Source organism: Micromesistius poutassou (genome assembly GCF_964030765.1).
Source record: "Micromesistius poutassou genome assembly, chromosome: 3".
NCBI lineage: Eukaryota > Metazoa > Chordata > Actinopteri > Gadiformes > Gadidae > Micromesistius > Micromesistius poutassou.
Genome location: NC_140273.1, coordinates 5,520,700 through 5,547,116, shown reverse-complemented (window position 1 = coordinate 5,547,116; position 26,417 = coordinate 5,520,700). Strand labels below are relative to the sequence as shown.

Here is a 26,417-nt window from a genome sequence, read left to right as displayed (position 1 = left end):
TATTCAATTCTCCGGGCAAAAATAGACATTGGGTCGTTGCAGGATCAAATTTGAATTTGCGTGTGTGTTTACATGCATGCACTACTGTGTGTTTGCTGCAAAGTGTTTACATCCATGTACTAGTGTGTTGGCAGTGTAAGTGTTTACATTATGTACTAGTCTGTTTGCAAGAGAGAGAGAACCAGAAAGAGAGAGAGTCAATGGTCTTCCAGTGGAAACTCTCTGGACTCTACGTCTCCATGATGTAGACTCACTGTATACGTTGTGTGTGAGTGTGAGTGTGTGTGTGTGTATGTGTGTGTGTGTGTGTGTGTGTGTGTGTGAGAGAGAGAGAGGCAGCAGCTGAAAGGTTACTCAGTCAGCAGTTTGAGAGAGAAGGGCCCTAACAGGGGCGATCCAGAACTGCTGAGCCAGAGAGAGAGAACAGGGGGAGGGGGGAGGAGACCAGCGTGGTTGCCAGGTGTTAGGACTGAATAGACCAGTACACACACACACACACACACACACACACACACACACACACACACACACACACACACACGAACACACGCACACACACACACACACACACACACACACACACACACACACACACAGGCATACACTATCACAAGCCTGTACAGGTCAATACAGGTTGGTATTGTTCTGTGATCTCCACCCACTGCCTTATTCCAGTTGATGCAAACAAACAAGACAAACCTACCACACAAACACACACACACACACCAGCATATAATTACTTGGCACAGTTGGCATCATGCCTTTGTCTATCTCTACAACAACAATGATTGTGTGTGCTGCTGGTACACAATGTATATAGTCCTACAGACTGTACGACTACAGCACCACAGTAGTAGGCTACTTCTACATATATATACAGGATGTAACTTGTGGTTCCTTCTCCTGACGCTGCAGTGACGAGGACAGGGTCGGGACTGCTGAAGACAGCACAGCACAAAACAGCAGAATCTCTTCTTCTCATGTGACAAACAAATATAACAATGTGATATTCTGTTGGATGTCCTCAAATGTTTGGTGTGTGCGTGTGTGCTCACCACATTGACCTTTATAAACTCCAGGTCACATGACCAGCGTCGCAACAAACCACCCACAGCGATTAGCTGAATATTACTGCATTCCACATACACATACCTCGTACAATGACCTATACACACATTTATTATCATTTACTTTATATTGTCATTTATCTGAAGTTTTCAGCCCAAGCGTTATCGTGAACCAGCGTAATAACCAACTTGCTCTATGAGGAAGGCCTACAGGTAGGGGTTAGGGGGCATCTGGCTCTAGGAGGCCTCAGGGAGGGGTTAGGGGTCATGTTGCTCTAGGCCCTAGAGCAACATGACCCCTAACCCCTCCCTGAGGCCTCCTAGAGCCAGATGCCCCCTAACCCCTACCTTGGGCCCCCTAGAGTCTAGGGGGCCCAAGGTAGGGGTTAGGGGGCATCTGGCTCTAGGAGGTATACAGTTAAACTGTGGACATCGGGGTTCAAACCCAGAGCGTTGCAGCTGGGAGGGGAACCCAGACCACAGATAGATATATTATAGATATTTTAAGGTCTCACAGACGTCCTGTATGTACAAACTCTGGTGGAATGCCGGGAGATAGATATTAATGAAAGATGTTGATAAGGTAAAAATATTTTTATTGAAGCAGATGCATAGAAATTAAAGTTGGGGTCAAACATTTGCAGGGTTAAAAACGCTATGTGTTCTAAGATGAAAATATATTACGAAGATCACTTTATTATAATCAATCACACCGATATGTAGTTCTGCTTTGGTTCTTCGTTTCCAATCGCTTGTAGTGTCGCACTGATGTGACGTGACAAACTATTAATTCGAGTTGTTACCGTGTGATTGATTGATTAAGTGAAGAAAATGGCAGTATGATCCTCTGTGTGAAATCCATGATAATCCATGTTATCGATTTTGAGATAATAATAGTACAATCGATACAACTACATCGTTGACCCTCAGTTCCCCTCGCATGGCCCCGTAGTTCCTCACGTCAAAGAGCCACTATGATATTCACAACACACCGGATCGGGATACTTCGACTCCTCTTCGGGTTTCTCCGCCTGCGGCTGACGTCATTCCCCTTTCACCCAGACTTGACGGGTTTCAAGGAGGTTACTCGCGGTCAACGCAGCTCCCAGCTGATTCACAGGGACCGCAACTACTGATGGACTAGGTGTATGTTTATCTAACACACATTCCCGTTCAATCCAGGAACACGGGTTTGAGTTAATGGTCTATTTAACACGCATAGTCTAATTGTTTGTCAATGTTTGAGTTTGCGTGTGTTTGGTTTGCAGTGCGGCTGTCTACGTGGCAGCAAAGGTGTATTTCCCCGTGATATAAGGGAACATTTCCTATTTTTTTTTCTACATATATACATTTAATATTTTCCTCAATCCACGTGGCTACAGCCACCCTCCTCTCTCTGCTCCGCTCGTCGGGGTTACTACCGGTCAACATCGCCCAACGCTCCTTCCTCCTCTGGTGGAGTCTGGTGCGCGCTGTGCGTTATCATCATCACTTCGTGTTCAGGGACGCGCTCTTTATAGAGGACACGGCAGATCTTCGGGGGCTGTGTCCCCGGTCACACCGGAGAGGAAGCGTCTCGTCCTATGGATTCGTCACCCCTTCTGAACGACCGAGTGAACGTTCGTAGCTAACATCAAAACGACAGCTTGCATTCAACGATAGTTTCATTACGATTGTCTGCCGTTCGTGTCATCAAGTCAAGACTAGTCTTGACTTGTTCCTTTTTTGAACATCTAATAATGGCCTACATTCTACTCGAAAGTATAGACCCCTTCATTCTGAATCGGGTAGGCCTACCGCACGCACCGCCAGATGTCACACACTGCGAACACAAAATCTAATTAGGCAGGTTCTCAGACGATGATTTTTTTATTTTATTTTTTTTATTTGTATTTAGTTTCCAATTTTATTTTTTAACTCACTGAGGTCCGGACGGTGAGAAGGTGTGTGTGTGTGTGTGTGTGTGTGTGTGTGTGTGTGTGTTGATGAGAGACGGAGGCCTCACATGTGGCCATCATCTCTATGGAAGCATTATTAATGAATTTATTCGTAGGTTTCCAGATGGAATCACAATTGATCCTAATTGCTACTGAAGGGAAATCCTCTCAGATACAAGCAACACGGTATACCCTGACTGCGTTCCACTCTGGGAAACCCTAAAAAAATATGAACAAACCCCCTGCCCACTTCGTGATGTAACAGAAGAAAACAGATACAGAAGCCCTGCGAGCCGAGACCTCGAAACACATTGTTTGTGGTCACACTCAGAGACGTAGAGTTATGTCCCAGACCTCCTCTCCTCCTAGTGGGTTACAGTCCAACGCCAGCCCTGCAGTGCTACCGCGTGTGCTAAGCTTGCACCATGCTGCGACAGCCCACACAATCACATTGTTCTCCAGCCGGTAGAAGTAACAGCCTCTGACAGCTGCAGACGCTAGCACACTAAACCCAACCGACCCGGGGCTCCGTGTCTGGGGGAAAAAGTCTCGCATTTCAACGCCTAGTTGGATCAGTTCTCTACCACCTTTGGGTTGTGATGCTCGTTCCGCTCGTTTACATTTTACGTTTGGGGCATATAGCAGACGCCTTTATCCAGAGCGACTTACAGTGAGCACATTTGGCAGAAAAAAGAGAAACTGCAATATATATCGCTGTTGGTACAGTAAGGATGTTCATAGAAATAAGTGCCACCCATTCCCTGTGTACAACAAAGATAGCTAGGATAAGATGCTACAAGCCCTCACGCAGTGCAAGGTACTATGTTTGAGTGCCAGGACGTACAACATACAATAAGTGCGTAAATCAAGTGCCAGGATGTACAAAGAAACAATTGCGTGCGTAAGAGGGGTGTTTTAGGAGAGTAAGGGAGGAGAAGGGGCGATGGGGGGGTAAGGGGGGAGGCTATGCAAAGTCCAGGTGAACTCAGAACAAGTGAATCTCTTGCAGAAGCTGGTGAGCAACTCTGAGGTCCTGACATCGGCAGGGAGCTCGTACCACCATTGCGGTGCCAAAACAGAGCAGAGTTGTGACTTTCCGCTCAGGTCTTTGTTGCGTGTAAGTTAGATAGATAAAACTTCATTAATCCCCAGCAGTGGAAGATACAGGATATAATACAACACAATACAAATACAAAGCAGTTCTAAGGAAAACAAAAATAGATGCTAAAGTAAATTCTAAAGTAAAGACGAACAGAACAAACAGGACAAACTGTATAAACAGTAAACATTAAAAGTGGCCCAGTGCCAGTACTTCACAGTATGAAAGTTTGTAAATACAGGTGGGGAGGAAGGGTATCCAGTGGTCTGGAGATTTTGGAGCTTTTGGATTTTGGAGATTGTGGAGAACAGGGCACCGGTGTTACCTTCGTCAGATAAAATTAGATTGGCATAGTATTTGGATTTGGCTGTGGAGAGGGCATTCTTGTAGTGGAGTATGTGGTTGTCATAAATGTCCTTATGGACAGTAAGTCCAGTTGTTTTGTAGAGCTGCTCCAAGTGAGTCCAAGTCCTTTCATTTTGAGCTGGCGTAGCACAGGTGTGTACCAGGGCGCAGAGTGAGTGAAAGAAACACAGGGTTTTCAGGGGAGCGAGAGTGTCCAGGAGATTGTGAAGTCCATCATTGTAAAGTGAAACCAGATCATCGGTGTTGGCTAATTTGTCTATGGGGAGATTGTTAATTCCAGCAGAGACAGCAGATAGGTCAATATTCTTACGAAATGAGATGGAGTGAGGTGGATTTCTTTTGGAAGGTGGCAGATTGACATTGAAAGAAATAACTTGTGGTCAGAGATGGGCAGATCAGTAGGAGTACAGTTAAAAGGGGTTAAACCAGAGCAACAGTTGAGGTCCAGGATGTGACCTTTGTTGTGTGTGGAAAAATCAATATATTGCTGTAAACCAAAACTGTCCGGGGTTGAAGAAATAGATAGATAGTGGCTAGAATAGTAGGGACAGGTCCACTGAGTTGTAGGAGTAGGAATTCAGATGAGTGAGAGCGAGGGAAAGTGATAGGAGACACTCTCCACTTGACTTTGTGGAGTATTGCGACACCGCCCCCTCGGCCTGTAGTGCGTGATTGACAGGTGTAAACAGACACAAGTGGAACAGCCTTGTTGAGCTGCGTGAAGTCGTTCTGTCTCTGCCAGGTTTCAGTCAGACATAGGAAGTCCAGCTTGTTGTCGTGCAGGAGATCGTAGACCAGGGGAGCCTTGATGGCGAGCGAGCATATGTTGAACAGCCCGACGGAGACGCTGCTGTTGTCGATAGTAGTGCCAGCCACCCTGGCTAAGTTAGTGAGCACACCGTGGTCAACCACGCGGAGGTGCTTACTTGCACACACTCACCAGAGACATGTATGTTAAGAGGGAGACTAATGTCCTTAGATGTGTCCTTGTACTACATGGGAATATGATTTTGTGGTTTTGTCAGTGGTTGTGTGTTTGTTATACATATATATATATTTTTTTTTTCTTTCTTTTCTCGTTCTTGTATGTTGTCGTGGTTAACGGTTATGTGTCTGTCTATTCACTGAGAATAATTTTCCCCAAGGGGACAATAAATTATCTAAATTATCTATCTATATCTATCATTGATGGGCATACATTTGTAAACTACGGTGGGCAGGCTGGTGAGGCCTCTGGCTTGTGAGGAACTGGGCCTCGCGTCCTCTCAAAATCACTTCTTCTTTCCTTAAACTTGTGTTCGCTTCAGCGGCCGCGACCAGCTGACCCGAGGGAAACGGTGGCATCCGTATGTGTCTTCTTGCGTTATGTTTTTAATTCTTTGGTTTCTTGTTCAACATGAGCTCATTCTAACCACGGTACACAGACAAACTTTCACACACGAAGATAAGACACTGGAGTGTGATGGTTTGCACAGTACCTCCTGCTGCTGTGTAAAACATCCGCAGCATGTTCTGGGACAGGAACGTGTGTGACCTTCTGTCCTGTTCTAATGTCCCTTGTGTGTCTCTCCTGGGTTTTGGTGACGTGTGTACATGTGGTGGAACAGGATCTGTGTTAACATGTCTGTGGGGTCCTTGATGGATTAGTAAGTAATCCTTGTGATTGCAATGTGTGGCGAAGGGGGGTGGTTATGTCTGGACCCCCCCCCCCCCCCCCCCCCTTGTGAGACCACATCGCCTGGTTTGTGTTGCCATGACAATGGAACCATCCAGCACACATCCTGGTCAAACCTTTAAAGCGCCGTTTCTTCCACTATGGTTCCAACCAGAGGTGTGACACAACCTGGACCTGCACACAGAACCGTCAGGCAGATGTCTGGTCAGGTCCCACGGACAAACACTGAAAAGGTCTCTTGGGTCCGGAGATGATAACGCTTCAGAACCACGCTACCAACCCTATGGAAGAGGATTGAACACTTTTTGTGCTGTTCATGTTTCTATTTTAGTGCCGATAAACACAGAGGATGTGACAGTATTAGTATTGTAGTATTAGTTATTAGTATTATGAATTAAATAGTCCATGGTCAACGTGCTTAAAGAGTCCATCTTATGTAATCTTCATTTCATATCAAATCATTTGGATTATTTTACTGATACCAGTCTGATCATAATTCCTTCTCAGAGTCTGATTTGGTTTAAGTTGAGATGAAAGCTGCAGAAGAACATGAAACATTGAGACATTTTCACACAAATGGCTGATTTGGCATTACAGACACACGATGAACAGGAGTTCACGATCCTGAATGCTCCTCATTAAAACACATGAAGTGACCATTAAACACGAAGAGTAGGGTTACACCGGAGGAGACACACACTCCTCACATGAAACCCTTTTACTAATGATTAAACCCCTAATACGAATATCTTCCAGCCACACCTTTGTATAGAACATTTCCTTTCTGTTGACTGTTTACTACTATTACTATTACTTAGTAATTATTAACTACTGCTACTACTGATTTTGCTATTCAGTCGGAAAGCACTTTAAAGTAACTGAAGTGAATTGAGTGAATTGCATGTCATAGGGTAGGTAGGGTAGGTAGGGTAGGTAGCAGGTAGGGTTCATGTTGCTCAGGTATGCCTGCAGGTAGACTGTGGACATTGGGAATCAAACCCAGAACCTTTCAGCTAGGAGCCAGACGCCCTGACCAGTACACTGGGAGTCAGACGCCCTGACCAGTACACTGGGATTCAGACGCCCTGACCAGTACGCTGTCCTACCCCCTTTATGACTTGAGATGCTGCACTTCTCACTGATACTGTAGAAGCCTACAGTTCTGATAAGATTCAGATAAGATTCAGATACTTGCTGCAATTATAAAATAAGATCAGATAAATTGCAAAACGATTCCAATCCTGATCTAATTCAATTCCGAATCCATTCAGATTCAGTTCCCTAATCACTCCTCATTGTTCTCACAGATTAACTCTCATTTAATTTCCCACTGCTTCCGAGCAAAACTCAATCCATCACACAAAGACACAACAAAGACACACGAGACACACAGAAACCCACAGACCCAGTAAAACTACAAGCAGCACGATGAACAACAACCAGCCTGGAGATCCCTGCAGGCAGCGGGTGTATATTTACTCTCTCAGTAAAGGCCTACAGAAGGCCGTCTGTCAGCCAGCCCAGCCTGGGTAAGTAGGCTACAGTTGGACTTCATAATGGCACACACAAACAAAGGAGGGTCACAAGACGGTGACACAAGCGGCCGTCTGTTAGTCAGCGCGGCGTTGTGCTCTGTTATCTTAGATGCACTCTGTGTACCGGGATTCTGCTGAGGGAGCGGGTTGTCTTGTTTGGGTCTGTTCTCCTCCTCCAGGACATCCTGACTGCTGCGTGTCAGGGTTAAGTCACAGCCCAGCGTGGGGTTGGGCCGCTGGGACTCATCTGACAGGCTGGCCCCAAAAACAAGAACCAGGCCCTCCCAAAAACACTGTTTTTATATTGACTGGAAGTGAGTAATAAAGTGGGAATCAAGGCTGTTATTAACCCTACAGTTTGACATGGTTTGCACCATGAAATCTCTCAGATATGAAAGAATATAATCTTAATTTTAATTAATTTTATAATTTGATGGCAAACGTGATTCTATATCTCTATACCTAACTACCGGTATATTATACTGTATTATATATACTTGATATATTATATTGTTCTATATTATACTCTATTATATAATGTTATACTGTCCTCTACTCTACTGTATTGTATTGCACTGTCCTCTACTCTACTCTACTATTTTATATCGTCCTAGTCTGTTCTACTGTACTCCGCTCCATTCTATTGCTGAGCTTTTCTTTGCTATGTCTTCTGGCATTGAGTACTAGGCCATGCATGTCCCGAACCAGCGTGCACACACACACATACAATAGATAGATGATGAGTAATCACCTGATAAGAAGACATTAAGGTCAATGCTGCGCTCCGTGCTGTTAAGATATAGGGTAATCAATGCTTATGTTTGATCGTGGGTTATTTAGGTTGTATTAAGGTAAGGCAATGACGCCAGCAATATACAGGTATGGATATAGATGGGAAAATGAGTAAAGTCGTCATTGATGGCCAATCGCAGGTCCACTATTCATGTCGCCAGGCAGGAACTACAACACACTAGGGCGCGCGGCCCCTTTAAGATGTGTTTTGGCTATGCACGTGCGCTCCATATATGGGAGAGGTGGTAAACTGAAGCAGCTCGAGCTCGCTCGCTTTGACCGATAGTTACCTCTTCTCAGTCTCTCCTCCTCTCCTCCTTTCCTTATCTCCTCGTTCCCTCCTCCTCCTCTCCTCCTCTCTATAAAACCCTGGCGGTGGAAAAAAGGACACTTCTGAGTCTCAACAGCTGAGAACAATAGAGGAGACCAAAGTTACAGTGGACCCGTTGTCTTCTATTGTATAACGGAGGATTTACATTGGATGAGAGGAGACATCGTCTTGAGTCCGCAGGGGTCCGGAGACAGGTTGGTGGAGTCACTTGATTTACTTTATTCTGTTTATTCGTTTTGGGGACTTTCTTTGTGTTTATGACATCTGGCATCAATGGTTTTGTGTGACAGTCCAATGTGACTATTGCAATGTTGTGTTGTTGTTATAAGCAGTGTTTTGGGGCTGTGATGTTGTTCATGTCGGCTGAGTATCAATGTACAAGTTATTCTTATTCGACAGTCACCCAATCTGCGGTCAGCAAGAAGATTCACTGAACATTGCGAGTTATGAAGAATATGAATCATATGCATCAGAGAGAGGGTTTTTCAGTTTGAGGCAACTGTCGAAATGTTGTTTTTAGACCGTTTTTCTTTGTGTGTGTGTGTGTGTGTGTGTGTGTGTGTGTGTGTGTGTGTATGTGTGTGTGTGTGTGTGTGTGTGTGTGTGTGTGTGTGTGTGTGTGTGTGTGTGTGTGTGTGTGTGTGTGTGTGTGCTTTTGTGTGTCGGGGATCTGGTTGAGTGTGGAGCATCTGACCGATAGTAACCCCCCCCCCCCCCCCACGGAACCAGAACAATGAAATAAAGCCATCATTTGATTTGATTTGAATGACAGTCCCGATGGCCTGAGGATCAGACGCAGTCTTCTTGTGTGAAAGGAAACGTGAACACGATTTGCGTTTCCGTTATTTTTTCTTATGTGGGTTTTTGTTTATATCAAGTGCGTGCACGTCGACGGTGGTGAAAAGTGGTGGAAGGAAGCTGTGAGTGTTTCTCACGCGGTGTTCCTTCTTCTAAAGCCCTCTGATCGCTGCTTTATTCATAGTTTATCTGATTAAAGTCTTCTTGGTTCGTTTCATCTCATCTCTCTCACGCAATTGTTGAACATCTTCGAAACTACTCGTATCATGGCGATGACACCACTTAGCTTTTAAACCAATACGATGAAATGGTAGTTGATAGTCGATCGATTATGCTGTTGTGCATATAGTCGAAAAATAATCCTCTTTCTCTGTGTGATCGCACGTGAGCGCGAGCGGATGGTAAACAAGTGAAGAGCTGCAGGACTGGCTTCGGCCGCTAGGGGCGCGTTGCACCATTTGGACCTGCAGCCATGCACTTCAAAGACAATGTTGTTGTTCGTTGTTTTACCTAAAAATAGACCTGGATCTCAAATCGATTCGGGAGATTTATTTGAGAGTAAAGCATTCCCACGATGTGACCATTTACTATGGTGGTTAATGGTGGACTGAATACATGAATACATTGGCCATACATTCATATTCAATTAATGTCATCATCGTTTTTCTTCGATCGCTACAACTTGCATTTTGTCCACATATAACTAACGATTAGTGATATTTTTCATCCTTTATTGAATCTGTTGTGTTTTTAGAAGAAAAGGCAGCTGCAGGGTCAGAAAAACAAGGTCTTTCTGCAGCAGAGATGTCCTTTATCTAAACTTGCTTACCAACCTTTTGTCATGACAATGACGTAATGCCAAGTGAAAAAAAGGTAATGAGTGTATTAGGCCTACTGCAGTTTTATCAGGATTTTTTTATAACCAGAACCTCTCATTCAAACAGAGAGAGAGGGAGCAAAAGGAGGGAGAGGGGGAGAGAGGTGAGGGGGAGAGAGCGAGCAGTGTGGCTCGGTTTATTGTGTGTGGATCTGAGGATAAAAAACAAACAAAAAACATCAGGCAGATATTTAAATAAGGTCTACATAAGTCTGTTATTTTAAACGGCATAAATGCATTTCACATTCAATAATTATTATGTCACTGAAACAACAATTTTGTTAACCACATTTTGGAAATGTATTTTCCTGTGTCACCGGATTGAAACAAAACCAACGTTTTGAGGGAGGTGAAGTTCAATTCAAACAATGATTGGAGGCCAAAACTGGGTTTTATAAATCTGTATTTTTAAAGGATAATCAGGTGAACTTTGGTCAGTTTACGCGGGGATTCGTAGAAGTGGAGGAACAGGCAGTTTCCAGGCTGGGAGCGATGCCCTTTATCATGGTGGTGCTGTAGTGTTGAAGTGAGGTGGCGTGATGTTGTGTCAATCAGGAATGACCGCTCTGCCAAAGTCCTTTACCACATATACTGAGTCACACAGCGGCAAACATGGATGCACAACCCTAACACACAGATGGACACAAACACACAACCCTAACACACACAGATGGACACACACGCTCAACCCTAACACACACAGATGGACACACACTCTCAACCCTAACACACACTATGGACACACACACACACACACACACACACACACAATACTAACATATATAGGTAGACACCCATACGCAACCCTGACAAGCACACAACACTAAAATATACAAATATATACCCACTAGCCCACTTATAGGAACATAAACCACCAACCCTAAAGCACACACACACACACACACACACACACACACAGATTTACAAAACACACAACCCTAACCCACGCTGGGCAACAGTCAGACAGTTATTGGAACAACTGTGTCTCTTTAACCCTATCCCATCATCCAGCCCAGCCTAGAGGCTTAACGCTGGAGACAGACGGACAGAGACTTGTACCGCACACTCAAAATGTCCGCCAACAACCACCACAGGAGAAACTAAACACACGCAGTTGGCAGCACACACACTAAAAACAACCCTCTCTAACCTAACCCTCACCCGAACGCTAAACATTACTCTCTCTCACCTGATTCCATCTCTAACCTAACCATCTCTAGCTCCATACCTACTTAACCATCTCTAACCTAACCTAAACCTAACCATCTCTAACATAATACCTAAACTAAACCATGTCTATCCCGAAACCTAATATTTACCATCTCTAACCCATAACCTAAACTTTATTACCTCCATCCCGTAACCTAAACTTAACCATCTCTACCCAAATATCTTAACATGACCATCTCAAACCTAATACCTCAACTTAAAGGTACAATATGTAACGATGAAACCAAGTGTGTCTCCGCCCCCTCTTCTCCAGAATCGGAGCTCATACAGGTTGCCAGGTTGAGGATACGAGCACAAATATTATATATCTGGCAGTGATAAGCGACGACAAGTCCTACACTGTAAGCTGAACAGCTAACGTACACAGGAATGGATTCTACCCAGGAATTTGTATGCCAGGTAGAATCCAGTACAACCTTAGTTGATCCAGTTTGTTTGCTGGCTCCATATTGTTTGTTTCCTATCTGGCAACCCTGGGTCCTCTGAGAACAGATAACACAAAGGACAAAACAAGAACAAATGGTCTGACACGGAACAAACTTTTCAAAGAGAACGTACTTTGCATTGTTGTCGGAGTCGCCACTAGTATGTTTCTTTGATCCCTAATGTTGTGATTGAGTACAGTACATTTGCTACATAGCTCCTTTAACCAGCTCTATCCTAACACCTAAACTTCACCAAACTTACTGAATCTCAATCCAAACCAAACATTAAAACCATTGTGGTGAAAGGGCACTTTATGCCCAGACACTTTATAAACACATTCGGCCCACAGGTCTTTATAATGCTTATTCAAAATGTTGAAATATCATCAGATCCTAGGAACGTGTGTCACTACAGTGACTCCACCCCATCTCGCCCACATTAGGAACTCTGACCTTTGGACCTGTGGTAACGCTAACAGTGAACGATGAGTGGGCATTGCTATGTCTAGGTGATCTCGGGGGGATAGTGCTACATCTAGTTAGGCTAGATGCGGGTATAGCTACGTCTAGTTAAGCTAGAGGGGGTATAGCTGCGTCTAGTTAAGCTAGAGGGGGTATCACTACGTCTAGTTCTCCATCTATCAGCGACAGTTTCCCGGGTCAAGCACTGTTTTGGACGGTTGGTGTCTCCTCTGTAGGTGTGTTTGTTCTGCTCCGATGTCTAGGGTTGATGTTGATGATGGTGATGACATTTGGACATTACACGGTGCAGTAGTGTACATGTTATAGACATGCTTGGAGTATAGTAGCAGCATTATTAGCCCTGTATCATCTTCTCTGTTGTTGGCAAACTAGACGGCTGATGTCCTCTGTTTTGTCTCTCTCTCTCTCTCTTTCTCCCCCCCTCTCTCTCTCTCTAGTGAGAAACTGAGCACGCTCAGTAGGCCAGAGTAGTGGACAACATGGCCGTCTCTACTCAGCTTGGTTTACTGCTGTGGAAGAACTTCACGTTTCGACGCAGACAGACCGTAAGTAACACTTCTTTAACCTCATCAAAGTCTTTTCCTAAACTGACCATTAGGACAAAGGAGCTCAAACCAAAAACCTTTAAGCTCTGGGTCCACTCCACTATGAGAAAATCCTGAGAAGAAGACTTTAACATATGGCTAATTGCAAGGCTCGGCTCCCAGCATGCGGTGTCTGTACCAGAACCAGAGCATCTCTGTGCGGGTCTACAACTAATCTTACAGACCCAGGGCTCCTCCATTGCTGGGAGATGACGGTGAGAAGACAGGAAGTGAACAGCTTGTTTTGCATCATGCTGGAAATATTCAAACCACAGAGAGGAATCAGGATTGATGGTCAGTCACGTGAAGATGACACATCTGAAAGGCTTTGTGTTTCCCAGCACCATCCCTCTTCCCTCTCTGCTCAGAGAACACTGCAGCGTGCCACCAGCCAAACACTGGATACTTCCCTCTTTCTGTGGGTTGTGAAATCATTCAAATGACTCAAAGTTTTTTTTCAAAGACATTTTTACATTTTAGTCATTTAGCAGACTCTTGGAACAATCAGTTGTTTTATCGTAGCAGGGGTACAGGGTGTCAGCTTATCTGGCTGTGTCTGCTACACGTAGCTAGCAGCGAGGTCGGGGCAGATAGCTCCCTGGCCTCCACCTTCTTCTTAGGCGGGAGACGTCCAAACCATTCTCTGCTATTCCTTCATGATTCACTGAACGAATAACATGTCATTTTACTTTATTAAATAATAGTAGTAATAGTAATTAGTGACTCAAAATGTAGTGTATACGTTTTAGGTCATGCATGTGGCACAACAGAAAGGATAATAAGAATATTGAAAGAGAGATGAAACACAGATTAATACTTCCAAAATAATAATAAATGATTACAAATGATAACAATAATAAGAATGAGAATATAGTACTAGTACCTAACCCTAATATTAACTGTATTGTACTATCCGGTGGGATTGGAGGCCACAGAGTAGGCCTGCTGAACATGTATAGAAACCACCAATCGGAACAGATGGAGCAGTCTGGACCTAGAAAACATCTCGCTCTCTATCCCATTATATCTCTTATACTCTCTCTCTCTCCCTCCCTCCTAATGTCTCTCTCTCTCTCCCTCCCTCTCTATCTCGTGATGTCTCTCTCTCTCCTAATGTTAACCCATATACTGTCCACCCACATTCACATGGTAGGATTAGTGGCTCAAAGACGACAGCTGACACCCTAACCCCCACCAAACACACACACACACACACACACACACACACACACATGTTATAATGGCGTGGTAGGGGTGTATTTGTTTTGCCATGAGAATGTGCTGACGTGCCACATGACCAGTAGACCAAGTAGAAGAATTCCTTGCAGGGAAAAATTAAACAAATAGTTGAAGTGTTAACAGGCAAAGGTTCACAGGAAAAACACTATTTTTGGTATTTATGCGCTGAAAATTTATTAAACGGTTTTGGTTTGATCTCTTTTCTCGTCTCCTTCTCTCCTCTCCGCTGTCCTCCTCTATATAATTTTCTCACCTCCTCTCTGCTCCTCCCTCCTCCTCCTCGCTCCTCTCAGGTTCAACTCCTGGTGGAGATTGTGTGGCCTCTGATCATCTTCTTCATCCTGATATCCGTGCGGTCACACTACCCAGCCTATGAGCAACATGAGTGTGAGTACGGCACACACACACACACACACACACACACACACACACACACACACACACACACACACACCAGTTCTCCTTTCTCTCCTCTACTTCTCATCACCTTCTAGGTTCTGCTCCCAGATTAAATTACCCTTTTAAGATTAGATCAAATAAGATTAGATCAATACCAGATGGAACATTCAGGTGTCACAGGTACAGTACAGAAGTAACATTTAAAACAGAGAGTTAGGGTTTAAGATTACAGTCAGGTAACGTTAGGTTTAGAGTAACATTAGTGTTAGGTCTGTTTAAGGACCTGTGTTGAGGTTAGTAGGGTTAGGGGGGGTTAGATTAAGAGTTGGGATTAGTGTTAGGTCTGTTTAAGGACCTGTGTTGAGGTTAGTAGGGTTAGGGGGGGGGGTTAGGTTAAGAGTTGGGATTAGTGTTAGGTCTGTTTAAGGATCTGTGTTGAGGTTAGTAGGGTTAGGGGGGGGTTAGGTTAAGAGTTGGGATTAGTGTTAGGTCTGTTTAAGGACCTGTGTTGAGGTTAGTAGGGTTAGGGGGGGGTTAGGGTGAGAGTTGGGATTAGTGTTATGTCTGTTTAAAGGGCCGTGTTCAGGTTAGTAGGGTTAGGGGGGGTTAGGTTAAGAGTTGGGATTAGTGTTAGGTCTGTTTAAAGGGCCGTGTTCAGGTTAGTAGGGTTAGGGGGGGGTTAGGTTAAGAGTTGGGATTAGTGTTAGGTCTGTTTAAAGGGCCGTGTTCAGGTTAGTAGGGTTAGGGGGGGTTAGGGTAAGAGTTGGGATTAGTGTTAGGTCTGTTTAAAGGGCCGTGTTGAGGTTAGGAGGGTTAGGAGGGGGGTTAGGGTAAGAGTTGGGCTGAGGGTTAGCGTGAGAACCAGGATTAAGAGTCAGCTTGATGTTGGCCCAGTGTGCCCTATGAGGCACGAGGTCTAAGGGCTCTTCAAGACGTCTTTATAAATAGATGTTCCCTGGTCCACCAGGAGACTGATAAAGATAGATAGAGATGGGTCTGGGCTTCCCATCCTGAATATCAGCCTAGGAGGACTCTAACACAGCCTTGACACTCTACACCCAAGCTATCGCTATTGACTCACACACTGTTTACTCTTAGAGCAAATAGAAAGCTTTGATATTTTCATTTATTTACTTGATGCTTTTTGCCAAATCCATTGACCAGCCTTGCAACATTCAAACATTTAGGAGCAACTGAAGAAAATGTCTGCATAATCCAAATATCCAAATGAAACCAGGTCAGAATGCATGGATAGCTGTAGAATTCAAAGTAAAAGTTTGTGTTTGTTGTGTTATGGTATATATATATATATATATATATATATATATATATGGATATCAACCAACCAATCTAAATTGCATCATCGTAGGCTGTGAGCCAGATGCTTCTGCAATACCTTTATTTCGAAAGTTGCAGTAAAACAGCAGTATTGTGAAAGACAGAAAGTGCTTTCTGGCAGATGTCAGTGTTTTACCAGAGACAGAGGCAGTCGGTGGATCAATATTTGAATACATATTCATGTTGTTGTTGTGAAACTACTTTACTGACTTGTAGTATAAGAGGTACAACTGTGAAGTACATTCTTATCTGTTTACTTCGATTGAACTTCAACAGCAACTTAAACAGCCCACAACAAACAAGTACAAGTGTTCTTGCTTTTCTTCGTAATCAAACGCACTCTGAGGTAAGATCTCCAGGGGAAAAAAGTCCAAGGAGTGTTTGTTTAACGGCCCCTGGAAAGAAGTGGGTCATGGTTCACTGATCATCCCAAAACCCCCCAAGCTGCCGTGGGCAGGCAATGGGGACCTCTGCCGTCATTGACTTTATGGATCCTCAATACCGGGGCCAATCACAGAGCTAATCAGTCTTGCCTGAATGCGCATACGCAAGGTCCCAAGCACACACACACACACACACACACTGAGGTTATAATTTTTGCGTTAGACTTCTGGAGAAATAGTGTTTCTTAGCAGCTGCTTGACATTATCTTACTAGAAAGGAAAGGGTTAGTTAGAATCAGGAACTGAAACTGGAACTCTTCTGTGAGCTGGGAAACAGCTGATCTAAAGGTAAGAATAAACACAGTGATTTGTGCTTCTACTACCAGTTAAAACGTGCCGAGCTGTGTTGCTCTGCGCCCGAGATGGACCATCTCTGGGTTCGGGTCCAAGCGGGCTGCCATCAGCCCTGGTTGCCATTGTCTCTCTAATTGTAGGAATATAGACCTATACAAATACAATAAACTGTGCATTCTTGCGTATGAGACGCATTGCCAATCATGAAGGGTATGGCTAGTCCTCAACAGCTTGATTCTTTATTATTCTTTCATTCCTATAACTATATAAGCCTGATTAAAAAGGTTAATGAAGGTTTAGATAGGAGTGTAACCCACAGGGATTTTAGTAGGATGATATTCTCTTGCAAAACAAATATGGCTCGTTGAAATAATCAGATTTCTTTTAAATTAGTCTTGGTTTAAGACTGGTTTAAGACTGGACATTGGACCATTTTTGCCACTTTTTGCCACAACAAATGAATCAGATCTAATGGTTATAATATATAACTAAATAGGAAATAAAATCGTGTGTTTTCATGGACTCCAGACAAGCGCGGCATCAGTTAAATACACACCTTCAAGCGGGAAGCCCAGTTGTTATGGAAATGCAAATCCCAAGCGCACTGGGCTGCCGCGCCGATTCCAAGTATGGGCCAGTATAGTATAGTGGAAAAACGCCAAAAGATCACCAACAAGCATGAAACGTGACCTCAGCCAACCCTGAGGACGTTTGAGTCTCCTCTCCTCTCCTCTCCTCTCCTTCCTCTCCTTTCTCCACCTTCTCCTCTCTCTCCTATACTTTGACTCTGGAGGCTTTTATTTTGGCGTTGTGGATCCTAAGTCCCTGGTGGTCCCTGTTCCCTTGCAGGCCACTTCCCCAACAAGGCGATGCCGTCAGCGGGCACCCTGCCCTGGCTGCAGGGCATCATCTGCAACGCCAACAACCCCTGCTTCCGCTACCCCACACCGGGGGAGACCCCGGGCGTGGTGGGGAACTTCAACGACTCCATGTAAGTCTTACCTCACTCCTACCTGGTGGGTTAACAAGCCTCTAGTTCAACCTCCAGGCGTGATGTTGTTTGTATGTATGTTGTTTGTTGGCCAATACTATCCATCACACGTGGGGGGTGTCCACCCAGATGTAGGATGGATACATCTGGATGGACACTCCTATGTGTGATGTCACGGACAGGCTTGTAATGGCTGATCAACATCACACCTGCTGGTTACCATGGGGACCATTTAACCCACCTAGTGGCTCGGATTAACCCTGCAACAAAATCAGAGAACATGTTGAGTCTTATAATGGCCTAAATGGTTTCCTCTTTCCCTTCCACCCCTCCTTCCGTATGTCCTTCCTTCATTTCCTTCCTCCTTCCCTCCAGAATCTCTCGTCTGTTCGTGGACGCTAAGAAGATCCTGCTCTTCACCCAGAACGACCGCAGCATGGAGGGCTACAAGGGGCTGGTCCGGGCCCTCGCAAAGCTCCAGAAGAAGACCGCAGGTGAGTCCTGCTACTTTCTGAATGGCCCGTCTGTGTGTCCTCCTTCTCTCTGATTGGTCTGTCTGTGTGTCCCCCTTCTCTCTGATTGGTCTGTCTGTGTGTCCCCCTTCTCTCTGATTGGTCTGTCTGTGTGTCCCCCTTCTCTCTGATTGGTCCGTCTGTGGGTCCTCCTTCCCCCTTATTGCTCCGTCTGTGTGATGCCTTATGCTATTGCTGGTTTGATTGGCCAGAGGCAACTGATTGGTTAATTGATAGGATTGTGAGAGAGTTTAAAGGATAATCAGTGGGCCCTCGAGTCAATGATTCAATAGCTTTTGGTCTGCTTATTAATGCCATTTCATAGTAGCAGACTCTATAATTAGCTTGATATAAGCATTGCATCTTCCAGCGAATCAAATGGATAATTTGGCCTGTAAGCCTGTAATGTGATTAGAGATGCTGATCCCTTAATCTCCTTAATACAACAAAGCAGGTCACAGCTTTGTTACACATTAAATGGTGGCCGCACCACAACATAGAGTTTCAGTCAAAGTGCAATATTCTGGAGACATGGTTTCATATTATGGTCAGCTCAGACACAGAGCCTGTGTGGTGGGGCCTGCATGGTGGGGCCTGCATGGTGGGGCCTGTGTGGTGGGGCCTGCGTGGTGGGGCCTGCGTGGTGGAGCCTGCGTGGTGGGGCCTGCGTGGTGGGGCCTGCGTGGTGGAGCCTTGGTGGTGGGGCCTATTCACCAGGCCTGCGTGGTGGGGCCTCTGTGGTGGGGACCAGGGGATGAACTGGGGAACAGGAAAATATGTAGAAGAAGAGTTACACTCTCTCAACACAAAACACATTAGTGATTATGGTTCAGACCTCTCTGTGTGCGATTCTGTGTATGTGAGTGTGTGACCTATCTGTGTGTTTGCCATAGATAAGAGTGTTGCCCACCCCCTCCTCTGCCCTCACTTAGCTACAAAGTCTTTTAGTACTCTACTGATACTTTAGTACTGTATATGTAATTTGATACATCAGGGTATTTTAATACTGTCCATGTATATCTATATGTACTGTAAATATAAAGCTGGAACATCCAAACTTTTCTTAAGAGACTCCATGCTGGGTTCTTTCTCACACGCACACACAGACGTGCACACACAGACGTGCACACAGGGAACACCGTGACTGTACGGACCCTCTGATGAAAAGACACCCAGCGGATAATTAGCTTAGCGGGCTAAAGCTGTCTTTGAACTTGTTGTGGTCACATGACCTGCGTACCTCAGAACACGTTACACAACGGTCCTGGAGGTGCTGCCAGAGGCCTGGTGTTATGAAACCCTTACTCAGAACGCAGAGTATTGGTACCGCAGTACTGAAGCAAAGTATGTTACGAGTACTGCAGTACGGTAGCAGAGTATGTTACGAGTACTGCAGTTTTTCACACGCAGACTGCTTCATCACCTCCGACACTGTACTACTCCTCAACCGGATATTTGTATTGATTAAGACTGTAGTAACATTGTCCACACACACACACACACACACACACACACACACACACACACACACACACACACACACACACACACACACGTCCCTGAGCTGAGGGTAGCATAAGGGCATCCTCTGATCTTCCAGGGAGGAGGCATGTGCTGCGAGGCGCCATGGGAGTGGTAGTTTCCCGAGGGGAGCATATTAAAACTAATTGGCATTCCCTAGATGGTGGCATAGTAGACCACACGCACACACACATACATACACACAAACACACATACACACACAGAAACACGCAGGCTGTTCTTTTCAACTTCCTCTCCCAGGGGGTCAAAAATGTTTCCTGTTTTACTGCTGGTCATATGACCTCAAGGATAGAGAGATAGCATGGGGGAAGAGAGGAAACAAGAGGAGGAGATGGAGAACTGGAACTGGCTTACAGCGGTCTGGAAGGGATACACACTCTCAGCTGTGTGTGTGTGTGTGTGTGTGTGTGTTTGCGAGAGTGTTTGTGCGCGGGTGTGCGCACGTGATTTGGTTTGTGTGCATGTCTTTGTGAATGTGCGTGTCTTTGTGTGTCTGTGCGTCTCAGTGTGTGGCTGGGCAGTCAAGTGGTAAACGGTCTGAAGTGATGTCAGATGTCAGAAGTCACTTGGGTTGAGACAGGCTGTTGTCGCCAGCCCTGCATGCCTCTGTACTCACCAACAGACTCTGCTCTGTTCACGTTATTTATGATTCCATTTAAATACTGTCGCTCCCTGTTCTTCTGTCTCTCTCTCTCCATCTCTCCCTCTCTCTCTCTCTCTCTCTCTCTCTCTCCCCTTCTCTCTCGCTCTCCTCTCTCTCTCCATCTCTCTCTCTCTCTCTCTCTCTCTTCCTCTCTCTCTCTTTCTCTCCATCTCTCTCTCTATGTCTCTCTCCATCTCTGTCTGTCTGTCTGTCTGTCCTGTAGGTTTTAAGTTGAAGGACTTTCTGAAGGACGATGAGACATTGTCTCAGTTCCTGCACCACAACGCATCCCTCCCCCACCACGCGCTACGACAGATCCTAGAGGCTGATGTTAACCTGGAGAAGGTACCAAACGCTAACCAACAGTTATCCAACTGCTTCTAACTCATTAACTGAACTAATCACCTCATCAACAAATAATTTGTTTACTTGGAGATGGTACTACACACTAACCAATGTTTAACTCACGGCTACTAACTCATTCACCAAACTCATCGACCCCATAACTAACTGCGTCAAACTCATCAACTCATCAACTGACAGTTAGTTTACCTGGAGATGATACTACATGCTAATCAACAGTTATCTAACTGCTACTAACTAAGTTGAGTTATACACAAACACACACACACACACACACACACACTCACACACACTTACAGAGTCACTCCTAATGGGTACCTACTAGGAGTTCATCAGCTCTCCATCCTCTGTCAGTAGAATCCCCCGTGGAGCTGTTCCACGACGTCCACGGTGGGAGCACACACGGGGACATTTTTGTACATATAAACCAATAAACCATAAACCAAATAAAGTAAAACCATTAAAACCAAGAATAACCCTTCGGAACCCATCACACACCGCTAAACCATTCATCATGCGGCCATTCACTCCCTCGATGATGTTATCGCAGGTCAGGAGTGAGTGTTTCCTTGGCAACGAGGACTCAGGGTCGTGGATCGTAGAGATCGTCGACCCTGAAACGCAGAGCGACTTGAGAAGACTTAGAACAACAATTTAGGGGCCGTGGTCACATCCCGCAAGGCATCAAAAAGGACATTTATAGTTGACTATTGTGTGGTCAACAAAGGTCCCGGGGAGACGTGCACACGCTTCGTGTTTTCCTGTTGGCGGGACAACTGAGAAAGCCGATACATCAGATATTAGATGAATGAAGCAGAGCGCCTGGGTCAATAGCTTGCACCCACTCGCCAAACTATCACCGTCATGTCCAGCAGACGACCAGGACTAAAGCTGCCAAAGTGTTGACCCTTCATTGAGCGGAGTGCTGCTTATATCTGAGCACAGGGCGCTGAGGGTATTTTCCATACCAATAAAGCTTATTTTGAATTACAATGTAAACATGAGTTCTGCCCGCCAGGTGCTGACCAAAGGCTTCGGCTTCCACCTGCGGGACCTCTGCAACGCCACGTCTCTGGAGGAGTTTGTCCACATCGCCGACGGCAACGTGTCCCAACTCACACAGGACATCATCTGCAACTCCTCCAGCGATTGGCTGGACAGCGCCCAGAGTCACTTCCTGTCCAACCTGGACTTCCTCAAACCCATCAGGGTACGTTGACCTGTCTGTCGCTTTTAATGTGTATCTCTGTTTGTCTATGTTGTCCATCTAAAGGTCTGTCTGTCTGTCTTGTGTCTATCTGTGTGTCTGTCTGTGTGCCTGTCTATCTGTCTGCCTTGTTGTTTCAGTCTCATCCATTTGACAATCATCGCTAAAGATCCCATGATCCTTTTCCGTGGGAGCTGAAGTTAGCTGACATGCTTCATTGCTAATATGCAACGTATGGGATCTCAGCCACGCTAGGTGCTGTCTCCACTGAACTCCAGGAACACTGATATTATTCTGGCCCTCAGAGGGGGGCGGCGGGGGGGGGGGGGCGGGTTACAACAACAGGTCAGGGAGGACAGGAAGGGATGGCTCTGGAGGATTTCTACTGTCAACACCGCATTCCTCCGCACTTCAGCTGGCCTCGACCATTCCTCAGTGTGTGTGTTGTGTGTGCCTGTGTGCCTGCGTGCGTGTGTGCGTGTGTGGGGAGAGCTGGGGTCTCGGTCAGATATATTTGTCACACACACATAACACACAGACAGACAGGCAGACAGAGACATAGACACACAAAGACATTGTTTCCAGTGCTAATAATAATAATAATAAGAAGAAGAAGAACGATTATAATCAGAATAAATATTATAATAGCAATAGGTATCCACAGGTACTCCATGAATAAACTGAGTACACTATGAATACCTAATATGAACTGTAATAACCTCTCCATTCCAGAAGGATGTGAGGTCGGACCCCAAGGTGGTACAGGACGTTTCCCTGGCAACGGACAGCCTTCTGGAGAGCCTTGGATCACTGGCTGTGGAGGTAAAGACACAGACACAGACACACACACACACACACTGACACACACTACCAAAATCCTAAATATGTTCAATGTTTAGCGCGCTTGTCTGTTTGTTGACATCTGAAACTTGAGGAATGTGCCTCAGTGAAGATGTCACACGTGATGATGTCACAGCCTCAGAGAGGCCAAGTTCATCTGGTTTGTCTGAGGTTCATCTGAGGTGACCTCACACTGGACGTCCAATGAGGGGTGCGCCCCTCACTGGTGGTGCAGAGTACTGCGGCCACATTCCCTTCCCCTGCAGCAAGCATCCAGGCGGTTTTCCAGGTGCTTGTTGTGGTGGACGGTTGTCACAGAGATCCTGTCCGTCTAGTCTGCCTTCCAGGAGTGATCAATAACCAGAGGAACTCGTTAAGCACTCGTTAAGGCCAATCCTGACGTGATTAACGGCTTCTTATAATTACCCACCATTCACTTATACCAATACTTCCATGCCTGTCCGTACTGTTTTCTGTCTGTCAATCCATCCATCTATATGTGTTCCTGTCAGTGTTCCTGTGTCTATCCGTCTGTCTGTCTGTCTGTCTGCCTGTGTCTGTCTGTATGTCTTCCTGTCTACCTGTCTTTCTTTCCATAAGTAGATCAAGGTGTTTATTGGCAGCAGGGTTCGGAATAATCTCTGTGTTCAGCTGTTACCAAGGCGCTAAAATGGTTAACCCAGCTATCTGCTTATCCTCAATTAGCAGTGCGCTTCTTTGACTGACAGGGGGGAGGGGCTGATTAAAGTCTCTGACCTCCTGCTGAGAACGTGGTGTTTTCATCTTGGGGTCACCTCGAGATGAAAAAACACCTTGTTAGCCTAGCGGCGACAGCGGCTAACGCTACGCTATTGAGCAGCAATGAAACAAAACCGAAGAGCTCATTAACTCATGCTGATCATTGTGACAAATTAAAGGCAAACTAAAGATTATTACTGTCCATCATCCAATCCTAACCTGTTTTATATAGTAACCAGGAAGTGGATGTCATCTATCCCACCACAAATGTCCCGACAAAGAGATCAAGAGATCAAAGCATTTAAAAAAAACCTACTGATGTGTGGTCAGGATGTGTTGCTTTGCTGTGGCATCCTATGTAAAGACAGAGAGAGAGGAGAGTGTGAGAGAGAAACACAGAGACGGAGAGAGAGAAACACAGAGACAGAGAGAGAGAAACACAGAGACAGAGAGAGAGAAACAGAGAGACAGAGAGAGAGACAGAGCGAGGGAGACAGAGAGAGAGACAGAGACAGAGAGCGAGACAGAGAGAGAGGCTTTGAACTAGAGTAACCTCCAAGCTCAGAGAGCGCAGGTTATTCTCGGCCATTGTGTTCCGCATTCCAGTCTTTCTGTCTGCGTGTGTGCATGTATATCTGCGTGTGTGTGTTTGTGTGTGTGCATGTGTGTCTTTGTGTGTGTGTCGTTTGGTGTGTGTGTGTGTGTGTGTGTGTGTGTTTTGTGTTAAAGTCTTGCCTTCAAGGACATGTTTTGTAACCAAAAATACTGTCTGGCAGGAGCACAGACACACGCACACCCGCAGGTGTACTTGGTAAGCAGACGTACTTCTTAATGTGTCATTAGAGAAGAGACGGGTTACTATCGGTCAACCCTGTTCACACACACCCAAACACACACACACACACACACACACACACTAACACATTCATCTGACACATACACACCCAAACACTAACACTAACACACACACACACACACACACACACACACACACACACACACACACAAACTAACACATTCATCCGACACATACACACCCAGACACTAGCACACACGCACACACTCGCAAAGGAAGAGAGAAGCATGAGATTAGTTGATATAATGGGAACCGGGGTTCTTTCGCTCTCTCTCTCTCTCTCTCTCTCTCTCTCTCTCTCTCTCTCTCTCTCTCTCTCTCTCGCTCTCTCTCTGGTGTATGGTGTTAGGCTAGGTTAACCGGCTTGAGCCTGGTTTGCCAGGTCATTGTGAGGGCGGTCTGACCCTCCACACCCACCCATGCAAATGATTTCACATGAAACTCGCCCCGGGATAAGTGTCTGGTGACTGTTTGAAACCCGGGTGTGTGATGATTATCAGCACAACAAATATTCCAGCAGCCCGTCAGCTATTTCAGCTGCAGGGGACATTAAGTTCTGTTACTGTGTTACTCAGCTACCCTACCAGGTCCACACAGTCGGAACTGACACACACACACACACACACACACACACACACACACACACACACACACACACACACACACACACACACACACACACACACACACAAACCCAGACAGGGAGATAGCACAGAGAACGGTAGCCACTTTATCTCAGAAGCTAAGTGTTCCTGAGATAAACGCACCATAAACTCAGGAAGTAGCCTTGGAAACTGTAGAACGGCGTTAGCATAGCATTAGCACGGCCACTATCTAGTGAAGATGAACCAAAGAAAGCTTGAATGGAGATCATGTTACGATATTCCAACAATATAGTTATTATTGAGAGCACTAAGACACAAGACAGAACAACTGCACAATGAATATCAAATATTAACACATCCACATGGAATACATATAGTATCAACATAAAACCTGTCTCTCTTCCTCCCCCCCCTCCCGGTCTCTCACTCTTTCCCTCCCCCATCCCCCCCTATCTCTGTCTCTCTGTCTCCCTTTATCCCTGCCCCATCCCCCCTCATTCTCTCCCTCTCCCTCCCCCTCCCCCTCCCTCCCCCCCCCCCCTCCTCAGCTGGCCAGCATGGACAGCTGGCGGGACCTCCGTCAGGAGGTGCAGTACCTGAGCTCCCCCCTGCCCCAGGGCTCCCCCGGGCTGGTCTACCAGGCTGTGTCCCGCATCGTGTGCGGTCACCCCGAGGGCGGCGGCCTGCAGATCAAGTCCCTCAACTGGTACGAGGACAACAACTACAAGGCCCTGTTCGGTCACCACGGCAACGACAGCGACAACGAGCCCGTCACTGCCTACGACAACTCCTCCAGTGAGTATGACCTCATGGGGGGGGGGGTCATGACGTGACCTCGTCATGACCCTAGCAGACCTTGGCGGTCCCTCACACGTTACAGGCGTGTGGTGTCTTATGAGAGTGTGTGTCGGCGTGCGGTGTCTTATGAGAGTGTGTGTCGGCGTGCCGTGTGTTGTGTGTATTATAATGGTTGTGTGTTGGCGTGTATTGTTATGGTTGTGTGTGGGTGTGTATTATAATGGTTGTGTGTTGGCGTGTATTGTTATGGTTGTGTGTGGGTGTGTATTGTTATGGTTGTGTGTTGGCGTGTATTATATTGGTTGTGTGTTTGATGTATTATAACGGTTGTGTGTTGGTGTGTATTGTTATGGTTGTGTGTTGGGTGTATTTTAATGTTTGTGTGTTGTGTGTATACCAATGGGTGTGTG

General features: G+C 45.7%; 1 protein-coding gene across 1 annotated transcript in view; it reads left to right on the top strand.

Annotated features, from left to right (window-relative positions):
- Window positions 1-8,864: 8,864 nt before the first annotated feature.
- LOC311340851 (phospholipid-transporting ATPase ABCA1-like) overlaps window positions 8,865-26,417 on the top strand; it is a 36,844-nt gene continuing 19,291 nt past the window's right edge. Inside the window, 9 exon segments of the mRNA XM_084465745.1 lie at window positions 8,865-8,996; window positions 13,053-13,160; window positions 14,732-14,825; window positions 17,762-17,903; window positions 18,279-18,397; window positions 20,824-20,945; window positions 21,982-22,173; window positions 22,903-22,992; window positions 25,758-26,004. Of these exon segments, the coding sequence (XP_084321871.1) occupies window positions 13,095-13,160; window positions 14,732-14,825; window positions 17,762-17,903; window positions 18,279-18,397; window positions 20,824-20,945; window positions 21,982-22,173; window positions 22,903-22,992; window positions 25,758-26,004 (1,072 nt within the window). The 5' untranslated portion in view covers window positions 8,865-8,996; window positions 13,053-13,094.